At 45.2% G+C, this 20,978-nt stretch overlaps 1 protein-coding gene across 3 annotated transcripts in view; it reads left to right on the top strand.

The window, feature by feature from the left end:
• Positions 1 to 3,212, top strand: part of LOC137648602 (mitochondrial inner membrane protease subunit 1) — a 31,529-nt gene extending 28,317 nt beyond the window's left edge. For all 3 annotated transcript variants that reach the window (XM_068381524.1, XM_068381522.1, XM_068381525.1), the window contains exon 4: positions 2,204 to 3,212. In XM_068381524.1, coding sequence (XP_068237625.1) covers positions 2,204 to 2,377 — 174 coding nt within the window. In that variant the 3' untranslated portion in view covers positions 2,378 to 3,212. The remainder of the gene's footprint in view (positions 1 to 2,203) is intronic.
• The last annotated feature ends 17,766 nt before the right edge of the window (positions 3,213 to 20,978 follow it).

The raw sequence follows: 20,978 nt of genomic DNA, 5'->3' as shown, positions 1-20,978 counted from the left end.
TAGTAAAATAAATTTTTGAATATACTTACCCGATGATCATGATTTAATTGACCCACCCTTCCTCCCCATAGAGAACCAGTGGACCGAGGAAAAAATTGAGGTGGTGTTGACAAGAAGTACTGGAGTACCTGACCACAGATGGCGCTGTTGTGTACACCCCCACCTGTATAGCGATCGCTGGCGTATCCCGACCGTAGATTTCTGTCGGGCAACAGAGTTGACAGCTACATGATCATCGGGTAAGTATATTCAAAAATTTATTTTACTAATGAAAATAACATTTTACTTCAACAAATACATACCCTTAACTTAGGAATAGAGCCCCCTAGCAGTAAGTGGTAGGGAGCCCAGGCTGTCGCTTGAGGTACAATGTTATAATCTTCGGTTATCTCTGTCGTCAGGTTGCGATCGCATGCACTGCAGTTCAAGAGATCTTCCCCCTGGTTTAGTTGACAGTTACTGCCTGAAATGTGCACAGGAAATATTTATTGGCGATCATGATCCGCATTCCCTTTGTGTATTGTATCAGGGCCAATTCTGTGATTTAAACCATCGTTGTGAAGAAAGTTTCATTTTGGTACCAGTAATGGGAAAATGTTTTAATGGTTGCTGATCAAGTTAACAGTTCTAGTGCAAAAGAAAACTTGTAGATAGTTTAAGAGAGGAAGCCAGCAAAGAATAGGCTAGTTAATTGTAGTAAGATGACTACACTATTGAAATGCCTCCACCTTTTGACAGCACACAAGTTCAGCCACCTTTTGATAATGATGAGCTTCACAAGCTTTGAGCATCAGTTATTCCCTTTGTTAATCCTTGGTTATTTGGTTTTTCTCAACCCGTTGCCAAACCTAACCCAACCCTTCCATTGTCATTTTGATATTAATAGTGTTTCATTCAGTAAGGGTTCTGAAAGTATGTTGCGCTCCATAGATTCAAAAGCCTCACACAGTCTCAAAATCTTTATATACTTTAGTTCCTTCAGGTGCTAAACCCAGACTGTAGTTTAAATAGTTTATCAAAGTAAGCTAGACAAGTAATCTAGACCAGGCTAGTAACTCTTATCCTCGTTGCATTACTTGTACGGAAATTTATCAGTCTCATTCCTTCAGTTGCACCCCACCTCCAAGAGCGTGGGAGTCAACAATAAGATCAGGAGGGATTCATAGAAATAAATAGAATTTTAGTAATAGATTTTTTTTATTTCTATACTCACCTGATGTTTATATACATGCTCACCCTCTCTTCCCTGCTGACTTACAGTATCAAGAGGAGGGATAATGTTGACTTCGAATCTGAAGATTATAATACCTAATATGACAACCTGGGCTTCTACCACTTACTGTTAGAGGGATCTATTCCTTTTGTTAAAAGCATGAATTTTTTGAAGCTAAAGGAAATTGGGAAAATTTCACGAGAAAGTGTCTATTAAACCGGGCTTTTGAAGAAGCAGCAATATGAACATCAGGTGACTATAGAAATAAGGAATTTTATTATTAGAATTCTAATTTTCCCTTCTGGGCTTGAATCATGGACATTCTCAAGATGATACTACACGCATCTATGCACTGCTACTTCATAAGAAAAATCACTCATTATTCAGCAATTATTTAAATATTCTTGAGTTGCTGTACTGATAAAATCTCTATAAAGTAAAACAGTAGTTATTTGGAATGGAAGTAACCTCCCTTGTTGCCTTTTATTATTGAATTTGAAATGGTGATACCATTGAAAGCAGAGATATTGCATTAAGATGTCAAGTTAGTATATAGTCATGAGAGTTGATTCAGTTAAGATGTCAGGTTTGAAGAAAATCAGGAGAGGTGATTATGTAAATATGGATGATCTTAAGTAATTTGCATAACTGCAGAAAGGTTATTGTAAAAGAAGCCTGAATTATTTACATTATCTTTTTTTTTTTAACTTTTAATAAATGTAGATGTCAATAGTAAGTTGTACAGACCTAATTTGAAACTTGAGGAAAGAAAATGGGTGGACTCACCCTTAAGAAGAAGGTGACATGTCTCTACTGGAAGATAGGGTACTTATAACTCAAAAGCTTAGGTTTTAAAGGTTCTTTTAGGGATAGAAAGAGAATGATTTCAGGTTATATAATCTGTATTCTGCCAGTGTGAATATCATGTAAAATCATGAAAAGTATAAACTCTTTTTATTTCTTTTTTTTTTTTTTTTTGTCTATTTCCAGGTGCCAAGAGGACATGTATGGCTTGAAGGGGATAACAAAATGAACTCGACCGATTCTAGAACCTTTGGTTCCGTTCCCGCTGGTCTTATTCGTGGGCGTGCTGTGTGTCGAATTTGGCCTATCTCTGACCTGGGGAGATTGGATTCTCTCCAAGAGTGGCAAATTGATAGGTGATACATTTTCTAGATAATTGAAAAGTACAATTTTTGGAAATATATTTTTCTTTCAAGATATTTATAAGAGTAAATATCTTCATGGTATTATGGGTCAATCAGTTACCATATTTTTAGGCAAAAAAGATGTACTCGTATGGAAAACACTCCATTTTTGACTGCTGTACATTAAATTATGAAAAAATTTTCTATCCACAGAATAAGAAGAAAAGCAACACTATTCCATAAGAAAAATCACAATACTAATAAAATAGAAAATTAGGGAAGCCATTTTAAACATTACTGTATCTGGTAACTAGTGATGTAGGAATATCTTTTTTTTTAATGCCATAACATGGTCTGTTTTCAACATTTTCTTTTACCTGAAGACTGGAATAACCCTACCAATGCAAGGGTGGATACAGCTCTGAAAACAACTAAATTAAACTTATAGCATTTTATGAACAGCATAACTAAATTATTCTCTTCCCTACGTTCACCTTGGCTACAAAGTGTACCCTACATTTGCATTGTCTACAGATTGTACCCTATGCGCTTATGTTAGTTACCAGCAAAGTTATCTGTGCCACTATAGACACAGGGTAGATTTTTAGAGAGATCTTTGGAACAAGGTAGCATCTTTTGTGTCAAAAGATATGGTAATTAGTTCCAAGTTTAAAGAAAATTTCTTTTAACTCCAATTATATTATGTATGCTGAAAAATGCAAAACATTTTGTAAATATAATTTTTTCCATTTTGTATTTATGTAAATACTACAGTATTTTATTTGATATGGTACTGAATTCATTTGTGTAGTTTGGTAATTTTATAATAAAAAAGATAACTGTCTCAAGTATTCTCAGTTTGTGTTACAAGATACTCTTTGCAGGTTTATTTAGAGAACCTTCAACATTTGCCATAATGGAGTCTGGAGTTTGAATAGCTTATGCCAGCAAATATCTTGTTTTTTTGTATTTTTGCTTTGCTGATGTTGTTTTTTTTTAGAATGTTAGCTGCGTAAGCATAAAACATTAAGGTCCCCTTTTTTTCATTTGTTTGATGCCGGCTACCCCCTAAAATTGGGGGAAGTACTGTACCTTGGTACAGTATATGTATGATGTAAGCATAAAACTACAGACCGATAGCTGATTTAATGGGTGTGTTCTCAATATTCTGTTGAAGTTACAGTTCCAATGTTTATTTTATGAATTATGAATATTGAAAAGTTAGTAGATGCTAAATGAAGTTTATTTATGTTTCATTGAACAGTATTTTAACAAAATTCTGGTCGGTTGGGAGGAGATCCCAGATACTCCTAGGAAAGTAGTTTGAGGTAAGTACTGTTAGGAAAAATACAATTTTCAATATTTAACTTAGCCGGTGATTATATAGCTGCAACTCTGTTGCTCGACAGACAACTCTACGGAAAAACTCGCCAGCGATCGCTACACAGGTTGCGGGTGTGCCCAACAGCGCCATCTGTCGACCAGATACCCAGCTCTCATGTAAACAAAGACTCAATTTTCTCTCTGTCGAGGTGTCTACAAGACGTACTTTACTCGCTGTTGCTAAACTGGAGTTTTTCACATCTAATTGGTGAAGTACTATATTCTAGTTTTGAGCTTTCGCTGTGCAGGGTTTTTCTTCACACAAATCCTTGAACTATTTTTTATATCGGATTCTTTGTTGATGACTTTTTGATCGTTTTTTGGAATTTCCCTTGACCAATTCAAAATGGCTGACCCTTCACAAGTCCCCAAATTTAGGAAATGCAATGCTAGGGACTGTTCTAGGCGTCTTCCGAAGGCTTCTATCGACCCTCACACTGTTTGTTCCAATTGTCGGGATAAAACCTGTCAATTGGAAGATCGGTGTGAGGAGTGCGTTGGCCTTTCGGAATTCGATTTTATCGAATTTCAAAAGTATACACGTAGGCTAGAGAGAGATAGAGTTAGGAGAAGTTCTTCTCGTTCTATTGATATATCCTCTCCTCATGCCCCACAACCTATTCCTTCCCCTGTAGTGGTTGCTCCTAACCCCCCTCCTGGCACTCAGGAACCATCGATGGCTGATATGATGCGTGCCATCCAGGCTCTGGGTGAGAGAGTTGAGTCCCTTGCTAGTGACCGTAATCAGCTCATGGCGGATGTGAAGGAGCTTAAGTGCCAAAGTGCAGTGGGAAGTGCTAAAGTGCCAAGTGATAGTGTTGTGGACAGTGTTGCGCTTGAGGGTTCGTCTGTTCGTGCCTGTCGTCCTCCTAGTCCGGGACCTCTTGCAAGCTCCCAAGTCCAGGGGAGAAGCAATGTCGTACGACGCATGGGTTCGAGAGGCTTTAATCAGCGAACAGACGTTCCCTCCGTGGTATCGGGCGTATCTACCCAAGATCGCTCCTACCTACCTAAGACGAGAGAGCCCATTTATACCTCGTCTTCTGAAGGTGTTTCTCGCAAGAAACTTTGGACCAAGGTCTCACGACCGTTAAAACGTAAATCGGTCCCTTCAGCACAAGTCCAACGGCCCGGTTGTAGCCACTGGGTCAGTTCGGACTCGTTGCCGTCATCCGATGACTGCTCACCGCCTAAGAGAGGCAAAGCGGTACCGCTTCAGACAGTAACACCGTCTGTCGCCGCACCTGCTCCTGTAGACCCTAAGTGGTCTCTACTGCAAGACATGCAGTCTAAACTTACGTCTCTGATGCAGGACTTTCGTGCGGAGAAGGTTGCTGCCGTACCAGCTAGTGCAGTACCTAGCCTACAACCCTCCACGCGATCGGTTGTGCGTCCTGTGGACGCTGAGGTAACCTTCTCACGCACACCAGTTGAAAGAGTTCCTCCACCCATGCGTTCCAGTGTGATCTGCCAGCCGCATGTTGACGTTAAGCGACGCACGGAGGTTGCCGTTGACGTTCTGGATGTTCAACAACCGTCAGAGTTGCCTTGTTTTGACGCGGTGCGTCAACCTCCGCAACCCAGTGTGGTTTCCACTGCGCAACCCCATCAGTCTAGACAGTCTGGGGTAGACGCTGTGCGTCCCCGCGCTACCATGGTTGTTGCCAGCTCACAGACTGGGCAGCAGTTCCATGACGTTGCGTCCGGCTCAGTCACGCATGCACCAGTGCGACCGGACTCAGCGAACCAGCCGTTACCCACTCCATTGCCGTTTCCTCATCAGTTGTCGGATGAGGAACTTTCTGATGATGATGTTGCTGCACATATAGATGAACCACAATCAGAATTGGACGAGCCTAAGTCTACTCAACCCTCTTTGGACTTTAGAAAAGTTTTGGCCATTTTCAAAGAGCTGTTTCCTGACCAGTTTGTTTCTGTGGCTCCTCGTTCTCCGCCTTCAGAGTTTGTTTTAGGCATGCCGTCTACCACTCCTGCCTTTACTAGACTCGTCCTCGCACGCTCGTCCAAGAGAGCTTTGCGGGTGATAGGAGAATGGTTGCACTCCAAGAAGAGCTTAGGGAAGACAGCCTTTGCTTTTCCCCCTGCTAGACTCTCTTCTAGATCGAGCGTCTGGTATGCCACGGGAGAAGTTCTCGGCTTGGGAGTTCCTGCCTCTGCCCAGGGCGACTTCTCAAGTCTTGTAGACTCTCCCCGCCGCCTTGCCATGAGACGCTCAAAGATATGTTGGTCATCATCGGACCTGGACCACCTTTTGAAAGGAATCTTTAGGGCCTTTGAAGTTTTTAACTTCTTAGACTGGTGTCTAGGAGCCCTAAGCAGGAAGATCTCTTCGACAGATAAAGAGACTTCCTTGCTCATTATGTCCTGCATGGACAAGGCCGTACGTGATGGGTCTAATGAGCTTGCTGCATCATTTGTGTCCGGGGTTCTAAAAAAGCGAGAAAATCTCTGCTCATTCCTTTCTGCTGGAGTTACACCGTGCCAGAGATCTGAGCTTCTCTTTGCTCCTCTTTCCAAGTGCCTTTTTCCAGAAGTCCTGATTAAGGAAATAGCCGCTTCGTTAGTGCAGAAGGACACTCACGATCTTGTTGCGTCCTCAGCTCGCAAAGCTCCCCTTTGCCTACCTTGTCAGCTAGACCAAGGATGGACACTCCAGCGTCTCGATTTATTCCGCTATCGTGGCAGAGCCTCCAGCAGAGGAGGTGCTCATGCCGAAGGGAAGCGAGGGAAGAAGAAAGGATCCAAGTCCTATAAGGGCAGAGTCTGACTGCCCGCATCTTCAGACAGCAGTGGGAGCCAGACTCAAGAACTTCTGGCAGACCTGGGAGAAGAGAGGCGCAGATGCACAATCCGTGAAGTTGCTCAGAGAGGGGTACAAGATCCCTTTTGTACGGAAACCCCCTCTAGCAACGTCTCCCATCGATCTCTCTCCCAGGTACAGAGAGGAAGACAAGAGACGAGCCTTGAAACGGGAAGTGTCTCTTTTGCTAGAGAAGGGAGCGGTGGTCAAAGTCTCGGACCTTCAATCTCCGGGATTCTACAACCGCCTCTTCTTGGTTTCAAAGAAGACAGGAGGGTGGAGGCCGGTGCTAGACGTCAGTGCTCTGAATGTCTTTGTCACAAAGCAGACGTTCTCCATGGAGACCACAAAGTCAGTCTTAGCAGCGGTCAGAAGGGAAGACTGGATGGTCTCGTTAGACCTAAGGGACGCCTACTTCCACGTCCCCATCCACCCGGACTCCCAACCTTTTCTGAGATTCGTTTTCGAAAAGGTGGTCTACCAGTTTCGGGCCCTGTGCTTTGGCCTAAGCACAGCTCCTCTTGTGTTTACGAGGCTGATGAGGAATGTAGCCAAATTCCTCCATTTATCGGACATCCGAGCCTCCCTTTATTTGGACGACTGGCTTCTCAGAGCCTCTTCCAGTCGTCGTCGCTGTCTGAAGGATCTGAAGTGGACTCTAGATCTGACCAAGGAATTGGGTCTCCTTGTCAATATGGAAAAGTCGCAACTGGTCCCATCCCAAACTATTGTGTATTTAGGGATGGAGATTCACAGTCTAGCTTTTCGGGATTTTCCGTCGGCCCCCAGAATAAGCCAAGCCCAGTTATGCATCCAGAACATGCTGAAGAAGGAACACTGCTCAGTCAGGCAGTGGATGAGTCTGGTAGGGACGCTATCATCCCTGGAACAATTTGTGTCATTAGGAAGACTACACCTCCGTCCTCTTCAATACCATCTAGCTTTTCACTGGAAAAAGGACAAGACGATAGAAGCGGTCTCGATCCCCATTTCCGAAAAGATGAAGTCTTGTCTGACTTGGTGGAAGGACAGTATCAACCTAAGAGAGGGTCTTCCCCTGGCTGTTCAGACTCCCAACCACGTTCTCTTCTCGGACGCATCGGACGTAGGCTGGGGCGCGACATTAGACGGTCGGGAATGTTCAGGACTGTGGAACTCGAGTCAAAGGATCATGCATATCAACTGCAAGGAGCTGCTGGCAGTACATCTGGCCTTGAAAAGCTTCAGGTCTCTCCTTCGAGGCAAAGTGGTAGAAGTGAACTCGGACAACACCACTGCCTTGGCGTACATCTCCAAGCAAGGAGGGACCCACTCACTGACGTTGTACGAGATCGCAAGGGACCTGCTCATCTGGTCAAAAGGTCAAGACATAACACTAGTAACGAGGTTCATCCAAGGCAACTTGAATGTCATGGCAGATTGTCTCAGTCGGAAAGGGCAAGTAATTCCAACAGAATGGACCCTCCACAAGGATGTATGCAAGAGACTTTGGGCCACTTGGGGCCAACCAACCATAGATCTCTTTGCAACCTCGCTGACCAAGAGGCTCCCAATATATTGCTCACCAGTCCCAGACCCAGCAGCAATACATATAGATGCCTTTCTCCTAGATTGGTCACATCTAGATCTATACGCATTCCCACCGTTCAAGATTGTCAACAAGGTACTGCAGAAGTTCGCCTCTCACGAAGGGACAAGGTTGACGCTAGTTGCTCCCCTCTGGCCCGCGAGAGAATGGTTCACCGAGGTACTTCGATGGCTAGTAGACGTTCCCAGAAGTCTTCCTCTAAGGGTGGACCTTCTACGTCAGCCACACGTAAAGAAGGTACACCAAAGCCTCCACGCTCTTCGTCTGACTGCCTTCAGACTATCGAAAGACTCTCGAGAGCTAGAGGCTTTTCGAAGGAGGCAGCCAGTGCGATTGCTAGAGCAAGGAGAGCATCCACCCTTAGAGTCTACCAATCGAAGTGGGAAGTCTTCCGAGACTGGTGCAAGTCAGTCTCTGTATCCTCGACCAGTACCTCTGTAGCTCAAATAGCTGACTTTCTCTTATACCTGAGAAAAGGACGATCCCTTTCAGCTCCCACTATCAAGGGCTACAGAAGCATGTTGGCATCGGTCTTCCGGCATAGAGGCTTAGATCTTTCCAACAATAAAGATCTTCAGGACCTCCTTAAGTCTTTTGAGACCACGAAGGAGCGTCGTTTGGTTACACCTGGTTGGAATTTAGACGTGGTACTAAGATTCCTCATGTCAGACAGGTTTGAGCCGCTACAATCAGCCTCCCTGAAAGATCTCACTTTAAAGACACTTTTCCTGGTATGCTTAGCCACAGCTAAAAGAGTCAGTGAGATTCATGCCTTCAGCAAGAACATCGGATTTTCGTCAGAAAAAGCTACATGTTCGCTACAACTTGGTTTTCTAGCCAAAAATGAGCTGCCTTCTCGACCTTGGCCGAAATCGTTCGATATTCCCAGCTTATCGAATATTGTAGCCAATGAACTAGAAAGAGTCTTATGCCCTGTGAGAGCTCTTAAGTTCTATTTAAAACGAACTAAACCTTTACGAGGCCAATCTGAAGCTTTATGGTGTTCAGTTAAGAAACCATCTTTGCCTATGTCAAAGAATGCTTTATCCTACTTTATCAGACTGTTAATACGAGAAGCTCATTCACATCTGAGTGAGGAAGACCAAGCATTGCTTAAGGTGAGGACACACGAAGTTAGAGCTGTCGCAACTTCCGTGGCCTTTAAGCAAAATAGATCTCTGCGAAGTATAATGGACGCAACCTATTGGAGAAGCAAGTCAGTGTTTGCGTCTTTTTATCTAAAGGATGTCCAGTCTCTTTACGAGGACTGCTACACACTGGGACCATTCGTAGCGGCGAGTGCAGTAGTGGGTGAGGGCTCAACCACTACAATTCCCTAATTCCATACCCTTTTAATCTTTCTCTTGAAATGTTTTTATTGTTGTTTTTTGGGTTGTCCGGAAGGCTAAGAAGCCTTTCGCATCCTGGTTGATTTGGCGGGTGGTCAAAGTCATTTCTTGAGAGCGCCTAGATTAGGGGTTTGATGAGGTCCTGTTGTATGGGTTGCAACCCTTGATACTACAGATCCTAGGGGTCGATCAGCATCCTAAGAGGATCGCGAGGCTCCGTAAGGAAGACGTACTTAAAAGGCAGAGTAATTGTTCAAGTCGACTTCCTTACCAGGTACCTATTTATTTTGTTTTTGTTATTTTGATAACTTCTAAAATGAAATAAAAAACTCTTAGCTCATAAAAGTGTAACCATATATTACTGGTCTCTACCCACCATCCTGGGTGTGAATCAGCTATATAATCACCGGCTAAGTTAAATATTGAAAAATTTTATTTTGATTATAAAATAAATTTTTGAATATACTTACCCGGTGATTATAAATTAAATGACCCTCCCTTCCTCCCCAATAGAGACGCAGTGGGACGAGGAGAAAATTGAGTCTTTGTTTACATGAGAGCTGGGTATCTGGTCGACAGATGGCGCTGTTGGGCACACCCGCAACCTGTGTAGCGATCGCTGGCGAGTTTTTCCGTAGAGTTGTCTGTCGAGCAACAGAGTTGCAGCTATATAATCACCGGGTAAGTATATTCAAAAATTTATTTTATAATCAAAATAACATATTACTTAAAATTTGTGATTTTGTTCAAGTTTGTTGGCCTCCAAGAAATGTTTCATGAATGTTTAGTAGCTACTGATTGTTTCAAAGAAAGGAAAGAAATGGAATGTAGGCAGGGGTGAATAGCAAGTTTTAAAGGAATTTGTTTTCTTTGTGTAATTTTAGAGTTTTTTTTTTTTCTTTTTGATAAACTGTACTTGTTCCATCATTACACCTTTTTTAAGAAAAGTTTTATGACTGCTCATAACATGCCATCACTAACCATACTATAGTCCTTTTAGTATTTTTCTATGAAAATAATCATGTTCATATGATGCTGGAATGTTATTTATTTTTAAATGGCTTATAAATTAATGCAAAGCAGAGATTGAAATACATTGAATAAAATCATACAGAAAGCTTTGATTATATAATTCAGTGAAAGGAGAGTTATTTTACTTTAGTCAGAATGTTACTAATTGCTGTGAAAGTACAGCACGACTTTATAGGGGACGTATCATAGTAGTGAAAGAATGTATGGAATACTGAGTAGATTCCTTTTTTTTATATTATATATTTGTCCACTGAATTTCAGTTGGCTGCATACTATACCATAATTATTTATTTTTCAGTTGTATAATACAAAGGCGATTTAAAAAAGATATTTCATCTTGTAGTGTTCACAGGTTTAAATAAAGTTGAGTCATGCAAGTTTTTCAGGACTTTATTTACCACCTTAGAATCCAACTTTGCAATTGTGGATAAGTGGTTAAGTTGTGCATTGTTGTTGTTGTTATTATTATTCTTAAGACTACAGTACATGATAGAGTTTTTCGTTACCATCAAACCATTACCTGATTCTAATTCCTTATCTTGATGAATCATATTTGTGATTTGTGTTATTTTTTTTACTGCTCTCGTACTCCTGTTTTCTTCAGCTTAGCTGCTGTAGTCTTCTCTTATCTGTTTAAAATACAGTTTGTTCCGTAACCGAAATACAAACCACGCTATTTACAAAGGGCTATTACTTTTAGCGTAGCTGAAATGGCGAGCCATTAGAATTTAACGAGGGTGTATTACCCCCGCGCTAGTTAGCGGGGGGGGTAGGGGAGTGGTAGCTAGCTACCCCTCCTCCCCCTCACACACACGTGAATACTCACTTTAACTTTTGGCTCGGACTGTGACAGACGTCTCTGTCTTGGTCCTCGCTTGGCAGCCATTGTCTGTTTTGTCTTTACTTAATTGCTTACTTTTCTTTTACTCAATATATATGTAAACATGTTTTCATGTTTGTATATATATTTGAGTATAGAAGTAAGTAAGTTTCCTTTTCAGATGTGTGTGTGTAGTGTACGATATCTACGTGGAGGCCTCGGCAGTTAGGCCACCACGGCGTATTTTATGGGTGGCGATCGAGTTTGACTTATGTCTTTCTCTCTCTCTCTCTTTTGAGGTCGTTCACCCTTTTACTACGTGTTACTACGCCCTTGTAGCCTAGCTTCCTTTCCGTGTGGGGGGTTGCTACATCGTACGTTTGTATCAATTAGTTATGAATCTAATTGTAGTTGTTTTTTGTTTTTTTTTCAGCTTGTAGAACGATTCCTTACGGGGTTTTCGTTCTTTCTTTAGTGTTCATTCATTTTTAAATTACGATCTAGTTCGTTTCTGTAATATAGCAACAGTGTGAGCTGTCTGGTTGAGTCCTGGGGATTCGGCTGTTGCTGCCTCCCCCCTTGTATTTTCGTCAGGGGCGTGTCTCCTTCTACTGGTAGTACTCCCGTGTCGACGGACAGCTCTCCAGTTCATTTTAGAACAGTCAGGAGGCTTGCCTCCTTGGGCGGATAACTTTCCTTCCGAGGGAAGTTTTTTTCCTGTCCAGGCTTGAGTTTTTCCCCTTTTGGGGGGTTCTTCTCTTGCCTTTTTTTCGTGCGACTATGCTCTTGGTGCTGAGCGGTCGCACCTGCAGTTTCGCTCAAGGGGCTGGGAAACTGCAGGAGCTCCTCTTCGGAGGAGTGCTCCTTTTAGGTCACTGGCTGACCAGTCTCTTCCACGAAGTGTTTCTCTTTCGTTCGCGAGAGAGTACACTCATAGAGACTCCTCTTCGGAGGTTTCTTCTGTTGCTGTTGCTGTTGGCCTCCCTCGCCGTAAGGCCCTCCGTCCGCCTCGTCGTAAGGGCCTCTCATCTCCCTATAAGGGTGCTTGAGGCGCCCTTTTGGATCTCTGTTTGCAGCCTACAACTCCTTTTTTCTCGATCTTCCACCTTGGTGCAGATGGACAGCAGTCTGATCTCGTCTTCCGACGGGCAACGGTCTTCCCGACGGACAACGGTCTGCCCGACGGACAGCGGTCTTCCGACGGACAACGATCCCTTCGGGGCAAAGGGTTGCCCCCACGGGGGTTCTTCCCTTGCGTGTCAAGGTTTCCCTGCGCGCCCTTCTGCTCATCAGCGCTCTCCTGTTCGTCAGCGCTTTCAAGATGATCTTCCCTGCGGTTCCTGTTACGTGCCCTGTGCGCCCACGTTCGCCCTCGCGATCTAGAACTTCGGTTCAGGTCGGGGTCAAGGACTCTTCTTCTTTGCGCAGGCTTCCACGCGTAGCCTTCTGCTCGTCAGCGATCATCAGCTCGTCAGCGATCATCAGCTCGCCAGCGATCATCAGCTCGCCAGCGATCATCAGCTCGTCAGCGATCATCAGCTCGCCAGCGATCATCAGCTCGCCAGCGATCATCAGCTCGCCAGCGATCTCCGGATCGCCCACGTGTGTTACAGCTGGCACGCCAACGTTCTCCAACACTTCTGAAGGAACATGGTTCGCCAGCTACTAGCTCACCTGCGCATGCTGATCGCCATCGCATGACCCTCAACTGCGGATGCTGATCGCCATCGCGCGACCCTCAACTGCGGATGCTGATCGCCATCGCGCGACCCTCAACTGCGGATGCTGATCGCCATCACGCGACCCTCAACTGCGGATGCTGCTCCTCATCGCACAACCCTGAACGATCGCCCTCCTGCGGATGCTGATCACCATCGCACCCTTTCACGCGATCATTCACCTGCGCATGCTGCTCGCCATCGCACAACCCTGCACGATCGCCCGCTTACGCATGCTGCTCCTCATCGCACAACCCTGAACGATCGCCCTCCTGCGGATGCTGATCACCATCGCACCCTTTCACGCGATCTTTCACCTGCGCATGCTGCTCGCCATCGCACAACCCTGCACGATCGCCCGCTTACGCAATGTGCTCCTCATCGCACAACCCTGAACGATCGCCCTCCTGCGGATGCTGATCACCATCGCACCCTTTCACGCGATCATTCACCTGTGCATGCTGCTCGCCATCGCACAACCCTGCACGATTGCCCGCTTACGCATGCTGCTCCTCATCGCACAACCCTGAACGCTCGCCCTCTTGCGGATGCTGATCACCATCGCACCCTATCACGCGATCATTCACCTACACATGCTGCTCGCCATCGCTTACCATCACGCGGTCATTATCGCCAGCGATCTTCTTCACCTACGCGGCAGCACGATCCCTCGCCGTCACGCCATCGCTTGCGTTCGTCGCCTCGGACACGTGTTCATTTACCTGCCCACCCTCACGCCCACTCGCCTGCGCGCCCGCGCGACCGCTCGCCTGCGCTACCGCTCGCCTGCGCTACCGCTCGCCTGCGCTACCGCTCGCCTGCGCGCCCGCGCGACCTTAGTTCGCGGCGAATTCCACAGCCGGTGGTAGCAGCAGGGACGCGTGCTCCTAGACGGCACTCGGGATCACCTCCATCCAAGCACAGGTTGGTAGTGCAGGACGAAGACAGGTCAGTACAGCATTCTTCCCCACCTTCTTTTCAGGCAGGTACCGTCGGGTCCACTCCAAAGGATCGCCCGATCCCTTTCACCTTAGCGAGGATTTCGGACTCTGTGTCCTTGGAGCAGCAGACATGGTTTGGTCCGCTGGCACGGGCGTTAATGAGGGTTATGAAACCAGCACTCGCCGGCCAGGGTAACAAACCAGCGGCTGTCTCTCCTACGCTGAAGAGAAAGAGAGGAGTGGACTTCGTGGTGACTTCCCCCAGGGCGAAGTTGGTTCCCAAGAGGTCGGTCTCGAGGGTCCCCTCTCCTGCACGAGTACTCTCTCCTTCTCCCGCCCTGGAAGGATTTTTGGCGAGGGGGCTTTCCGTTCAAGATTTCTCCATCGGACAAGGGGTGACTGCTTACCTCTTCCTCTGGGAGCTTACCAGGTTCTTTCCCTCCTCGGTTACGGCCCGAGGTTTGGTTCAAGGAAGCTACAGGAAGATCAAGGGTACTTTCCTCCTCTCAAGCTCAGACACCTTGGCCTTTCGTCGTTAAGTATCTACATGCGGACAAGCTTGATGTTGTACCATCTGGACGCGCTGACTGAAGGCTTCCTTCGGGTGTCTCATCTGTGGAGGTCGACGACCTCAGACACCCTTCCATCCTTGAGAAGAGTTTTGTCTGTGCCCAAGGACAGAGACTTAGACAGCTGCTGTGCGTAGTAAATCGACTTCCGGTTTCACTCCTCCAAGGCGCTTTCTTCCAGACTCTGCAGGGCTCCAGCGCCCTTTTCTTTCAACCACGTCGGCCTAAGTTATCGGCTACGACAACTGGGACAAGGTGTCCAATTGCAGTTTCCTCCTGTCAGGAACAGATGGCACGGGAGACTCCCCGGGGGGGGCATAGTCCTAAAAGGAGTTCACCAACTCTAGGATTGCAGGTTTTTCGCTGGGAGGATGCTTAAGGTTACTCATCCGAATGACAGCTTCCCGATGCCCATTCCCGCACAATCTCTGTGAGTAGCCAAGGATATCGCGCCTGCCGTCTCTGTCAGCGAATTCAGTGTCTCTGAACCTCTATGCCATAGCGTCAGCAGAGTTGCCCGGTTGGGCAGAATGATCCATACCTTAGGCGAAGGTCTTCCTTAGGATCTTCGACGGCTTCACCCCCGGCCCCCTCAGTCGATCCTTTCTTGTAAGGAAGGATCTGAGAGGGGATGTCCATATTCGACCTCTCAGCCCTGATCAAGTTTGTCGAACAAACTTCGGCCAGCGTAGACCAGCAGAATCGATCAGACTGGTAACGAGGCGACAGGACTCCTTTAACCCTGGATCGGAAGGACGGGTACTTTCAGTTTCCATTCCATCCATCTTCCAGGGTGCTCGTCGAATTCAGCCTAGACTGCAAGTATTCCTGCTTATGATGCAGTGTGGCTATCCCGCCGTGGCATAGCAGGTTTGTTTCCCCAGAGAACTCTCCCTGCCTTCCTCTTGGCCGCTCAGGTGCAGGCTTCCGCCTCCTCTGCTGTTTGGAGGACTGGTCAACTCCGGTAGGCTCGGGTTTCGACCTTCTTCAGCGCCGGGACAAGCTTCCGGATGCTGACCATGAGTGTGGGCTCATGGTATTTTGCTTGGAGCCTTCTCTTCCTCTGCTTCAACATCTGGAGTATCTGGCCATGATATTGAGTCAACCGCCTTACCACATTGGAAACCCCGCTTCTCGTCCGTCCAGCGAGGTTAAGCAACGTCGGTACTTGGATGGGTGACCACCTGGGGACGCCAGATTCTGTTACCGCATCCTCCGAGCCTTCCTTTCGGTTGACTGTGGCAAGACTGAGGAGAGTCGCAGTACCTGTTCTCAGTCAAGCAGAGCTTTCAGCCCTGCCTTGGAACGTTTCCTAGTTCTTCTTTCCTCATTGACCCGTCTATAGTCCGAACGGTCGCCTCAGGATAAGTTCCATGTGGGGCGATCCAAGTTCCGGTGGCTTCAGGCAATGTTTAACCGGACTCCCTGGCCCTATGGGACCAGCGGAACTATTAAACCTGCAATGGGTGTTGACCTATGGAGCCTCTTGATGGTAGTGGATATTCTCGTCCTTTCCCCACATTCTTGATACGGTTCTCGGACTCGTCAAAGGAAAGGGGGGGGGGGCATGTTCCGGTCCAGGCCTATGGTCAAGACCTGAAGGATACCTCTCCATCATTCAGGCAGGCTTAAGGGCCTTAGTCTGGCCCCTCTTCAGATCCTACAGCTCCTGCCAAGTCGCCCCGTTGCGCGTCGACTTCATTCTAACCAGCAGGGGACGCATTTTCACACCTTCACATCTTGCAGTAGAGATACCGGGATGATTGAGATTCTCTCAATTCCACCATCGGGTCTCTCATTCCAGGCAGGGGAATGTTTCTCTCAGACTATCCGAGCAGAGCCTCATAGAGAGTGTACCTAGGGGTCTTTGACCTTGGGTAACCAGCAAGTGCTGGTCTGGGGGACCTGATCGCGACACCTTGGAACCTCAAGCTTCCACTAGTCTTCCCCCCAGTCTCAGACCCCGAGACTCTGGCAAGATGCATTCCGGTGATGGTGGGACAACTTCGACGCCTGCGTCTTCCCTCCTTTTTGTCTGCGGACAATGGGTCTCAACAAAACCAGGTTGTCTGTCAACCTCTCAATGGGAGAGCTCCACTGGGACTATGCGCAGAATGGTTTCTGGACCCTCTGCTTCCCCTGACGGAACTCCCGGGAGAGCTTCTCCCACGGCGCAGACTACTCAAGCAACCACACTGTGACATCTCTCCCGAACCAGGGCGTCGCTTCAGCTTCATGCCTGGAGACACTACGCTTCCTCCTCTAGAAGAGACAACCCGCTACAGTCGCGGTACGGAGGTCGCGTCATCTGCGATAGTCATCCACAGGGGTCTCCCAGGCAAAGTGAAGAGTCTAAGGTGGTGGGTGCCGTGGGAGATATACCTCTTCCCGTGAGGCCTCTTCTCCAGCAATAACGGTCTTATTGCCTTTCGGCGGGAGGAAACTCCTTTCCGCTCTCGGCAATGAAGCCTGTCGCTCAGCCTTTCCCTGACCTTCAGGCTTAAAGGAATAACTTTTTCCTGCCCGCTGGATCTATCCTCGCTCATGCGAAGCTACGATCGTCCCTGCCCTAGTCGGAGGAAGACCTCCAACTTGGAGCATGGCTCGGACTTTTAGTCCTTTAAAAGATCTTCTCAAGACCCTTTTACGACAGGCCTCGGATTGTATTCCGCCTTGGGTCTTCTGCTCACTCTGGCCACGGCCAGTGTGTAAGCAATCTTCTTGGTCTCTTACTACTCCCCCCTTTCTAAGGAAGAGGGGAAGGCAACATTCAGGCTCGCTCCTGAGTTGTTGGCTAGACTCAGAATCTGAGGGTCCCGACCCTTCGGTCCGATTCATTCAAGATTTCGAGTCTCCATTCTGTGTGTGATGTCCCAAGACCTTCTCTTTCTTGCCAGTAAGGAATCGAGAGGTCAGCGCTGGGAACAGCTGCAGTTTGGCCTCAGTTGCAGCCGATTTGGGAACACAAGGAGGACATGGGGGGGAGAGTCACCAGTATACCTCTTCAGCCCGGACTCGAGGACATTCATCTCGACCTGTCTTCAGACCCTCCCCCGTCACGTCGCCCTACAGCACGATGTTGGATACATCGCAACGTCCCTCGCCTTCGAGTAATACTACTCTGTGACGCAGGTGCTACAAGCTGGAGTCTGGAAGCGTCTGATGACCTTCGCAGCCCGCTTCCTGCAGGGCGTGACCCACAGGAGTCTCGATACGTTTTCTATTGCTCTGTGGTGGCTACACAACAGCTGGTCTAACCTCAGGCTCCTTTTTGGACAGGTAACAGAAGGTTGAGGGCATTGTTATCAGGTTTTAGTCTGCATGAACGAAAGAAGTATGTCTGGCCCTTACTTCTTTCTTCATCATCCCCTCTACGGGGAAGCAGCATCCTGGTCTCTGCATAGCTGACCTCGAACCTCTGCAGGTAAACCATGCTTCCTTGTGTTCCGAGTATTGAGTCAATACTGTCGCGTCCCCCATACCCTGACGAGGTGGTATTGGGAACGTCCTAACCCAGAGTTCCTTCTGGAACTCCAGGTCAACTGCCTAAGACGGGTCACACTTCTTCCTTTACATACAAGCTTACGTAGGCCACATGGTTCCTTGCGGAGCAAGGAACTTGTGAGGTGCAAGGACTCCTTTTCTCGAGTGCGACTCACTCGGATTCTGAGTCCCCGGGTAAAGCCAAAGCCAGTATGGCTGGGGACTTTCCACCCTTCCTAAGGGATAAGTCACCCTTTGTAAATAGCGTGGTTTGTATTTCGGTTACGGAACAAATGACAAATTCGAAGATAATTTGTATTTTTCCTAACCATACAAACCTTAGCTATTTACACATATTTGCCCGCCAGCCCTGTCCCCCAAGACAAGTCCTACCTCTAAGTGAAAGTGAGTATTCACGTGTGTGTGAGGGGGAGGAGGGGTAGCTAGCTACCACTCCCCTACCCCCCCCCCCCGCTAACTAGCGCGGGGGTAATACACCCTTGTTAAATTCTAATGGCTCGCCATTTCAGCTATGCTAAAAGTAATAACCCTTTGTAAATAGCTAAGGTTTGTATGGTTAGGAAAAATACAAATTATCTTCGAATTTGTCATATTTTTGTACCTTTGATTTGCCTTTTCTAAATTTGTTATTATTTATTATTATTTACTTTATAATCACTTATTTTCTTTATGCAGAATACACTTTTATCATTTTGGCATGTTATGTAGAATATTTATTTTTTGTTAAGTGATGATTTATCGCTCTTTCTATGTAATAGAGGTGCATGTTAAATGCAGTTCATATTGCCATTAAGTCTTCATATCAACTGTTGATCCTTGTCCTTGTCAGTTCTGCCTCTTCAAATTTTATTTCTACTGAAATACTGTATCCTTTTTTTGCAATATATCTGGAAATTTTATCTATCTGGTAACAGGATATTATCAGTTCATACCACCATCCTATTTTAATTAGGAGGAGACTTATGTAGAAGTAGTTAAAAACTATAAAAATAGTAAAATTTTACAAATTCAGTGTGATGCAAAACAAGACAATATTTTTTTTAATCAGTTACTATCATAATTTAATCATAGATTCTCCATGAATTTATTTTCTGATCTAGTTCTTGGATTTTTGTCTTAAAATGCTATGCATAAGGGACCATGTAATAAATATACTGTAATATCTCTTGCATCATTAAACATTAAGTCTCCCCTGACCCACTGCTAAACCATATGACATATATTCCATAAACCAAATGAAATAAGACATTAATTCCATTTGAAAATAAGAAAAATTAACGTTCCTATAATAAATGAGTTCTCTCTTTCTAATTCTTTGAATATAAAAGTATGGAATTTACAATTGATTCTGACAATGCTATAGGACTTCAAATGTGTCTGCTCAAAGGGAACTTGTGACAAACTAATGTGAGCTCCACCCTTCATTACATTCGGTGGAGTGGGACCAGGATAAGCAAACTACAGATTCCTATTACTAGCTAACCCATAATCCAAGTTGGAAAAGCAGGATGCTTAAACCCAAGGGCTCCAACAGGGAAAGTAGCCCAGTGAGAAAAGGAAATAGAAATAAATAAACTTCAAGAGAACTAATGAACATAACTTAAATATTTTACAAACAGTAACATTATATTAAATCTTTCATATTGAAACTATAAAAAAAAAAAGTAAACAAAAATACATGGTTTGATTTTGGAGTGCCCTTCTAAAACGGCTTACCATAGCTAAAAGAGTCTCTTCTACCCTTATCAAGAGGAAAGTATTCACTAAACAATACAGTGCAGTAGTTAACTCCTTGAGCAAAGAAGAATTGTTTAGTAATCACTGTTGTCAGATGCATGAGGATAGAGGACGGGAAAGGAATAGGCCAGACTATTCAGTGTATTTGTAGGTAAAGGAAAAATTAGCCGTAACCTGAGAGGGATACAATAGAACAGGCCAGACTATTCAGTGTATTTGTAGGTAAAGGAAAAATTAACCGTTACCTGAGGGGGATACAATATAATACTGTCTGACCAGTTAAATAACCCAATAATAAAACTCCAGCGGTAGTATCTTGACGGGTGGCTGGTGCCTTTGCCAACCTACTACACTACAAAAGTAGCTGAGTTCGGCTAACTTGCAGTCAAATTTTAAAATAGTCCTAGTCCAACTATTATATAGCTTTGATTAAGATACTGTATATTTTTGGGGAAATTGTAGTTAATTATACAGTGCAATATTAATGAGTCGGTTTACCGGTGTTATTCGTGAAGCTACAGACATATCTATAAGCTATGGAATGTAACTGACCATTAGATGGATATGGTAAAAATAATCGTAAACTTAGAGAGAGCCGCCAAAAATGAATAGCGTAATGATCAAAATTTGTAAACATGATCTTTATCTTCCCTTTGACCATGTCAGGGAATTTCCATGATGCAATATCTTCAAATGAGTCATGTGCTGGTAAAAAAAATTTGTCAGCACTCTGTCAAGTGTCTGTATTTATCAGCAGATGTACAAGGTCCCATACAATATAAATATATTTGTACATGAGGCTGGTTAACCTATATTAAACTCAACAATACACTTGGCAAATTTAGAAAGGAAAAACAATCACATTCTATTGACCTATGCCAACTTTTCACTAGTGGTCAGTCCGACATTTATCAACAGAAGGATGAATTCTACACGTACATTTACGAAAAGATGAAGCATTTTCTCAATTTTTGGAATTTAAATTCTATATAATACAATAATATAAATAAAAATAATTGAAAATTATGTTTTAATGAATTAATATAACTTTATACTATTCATAAAAGATAAAGTTTAGAAGTTAAAATGCCTTGAGTCAAACGAAACGTATCATTTTCAAAACAGATAAAACTGGCTATGTGAACGCGCCCATAA

The sequence above is a fragment of the Palaemon carinicauda genome, chromosome 10 (genome assembly GCF_036898095.1).
Source record: "Palaemon carinicauda isolate YSFRI2023 chromosome 10, ASM3689809v2, whole genome shotgun sequence".
NCBI lineage: Eukaryota > Metazoa > Arthropoda > Malacostraca > Decapoda > Palaemonidae > Palaemon > Palaemon carinicauda.
This window is presented reverse-complemented; position numbering and strand designations above follow the sequence as displayed.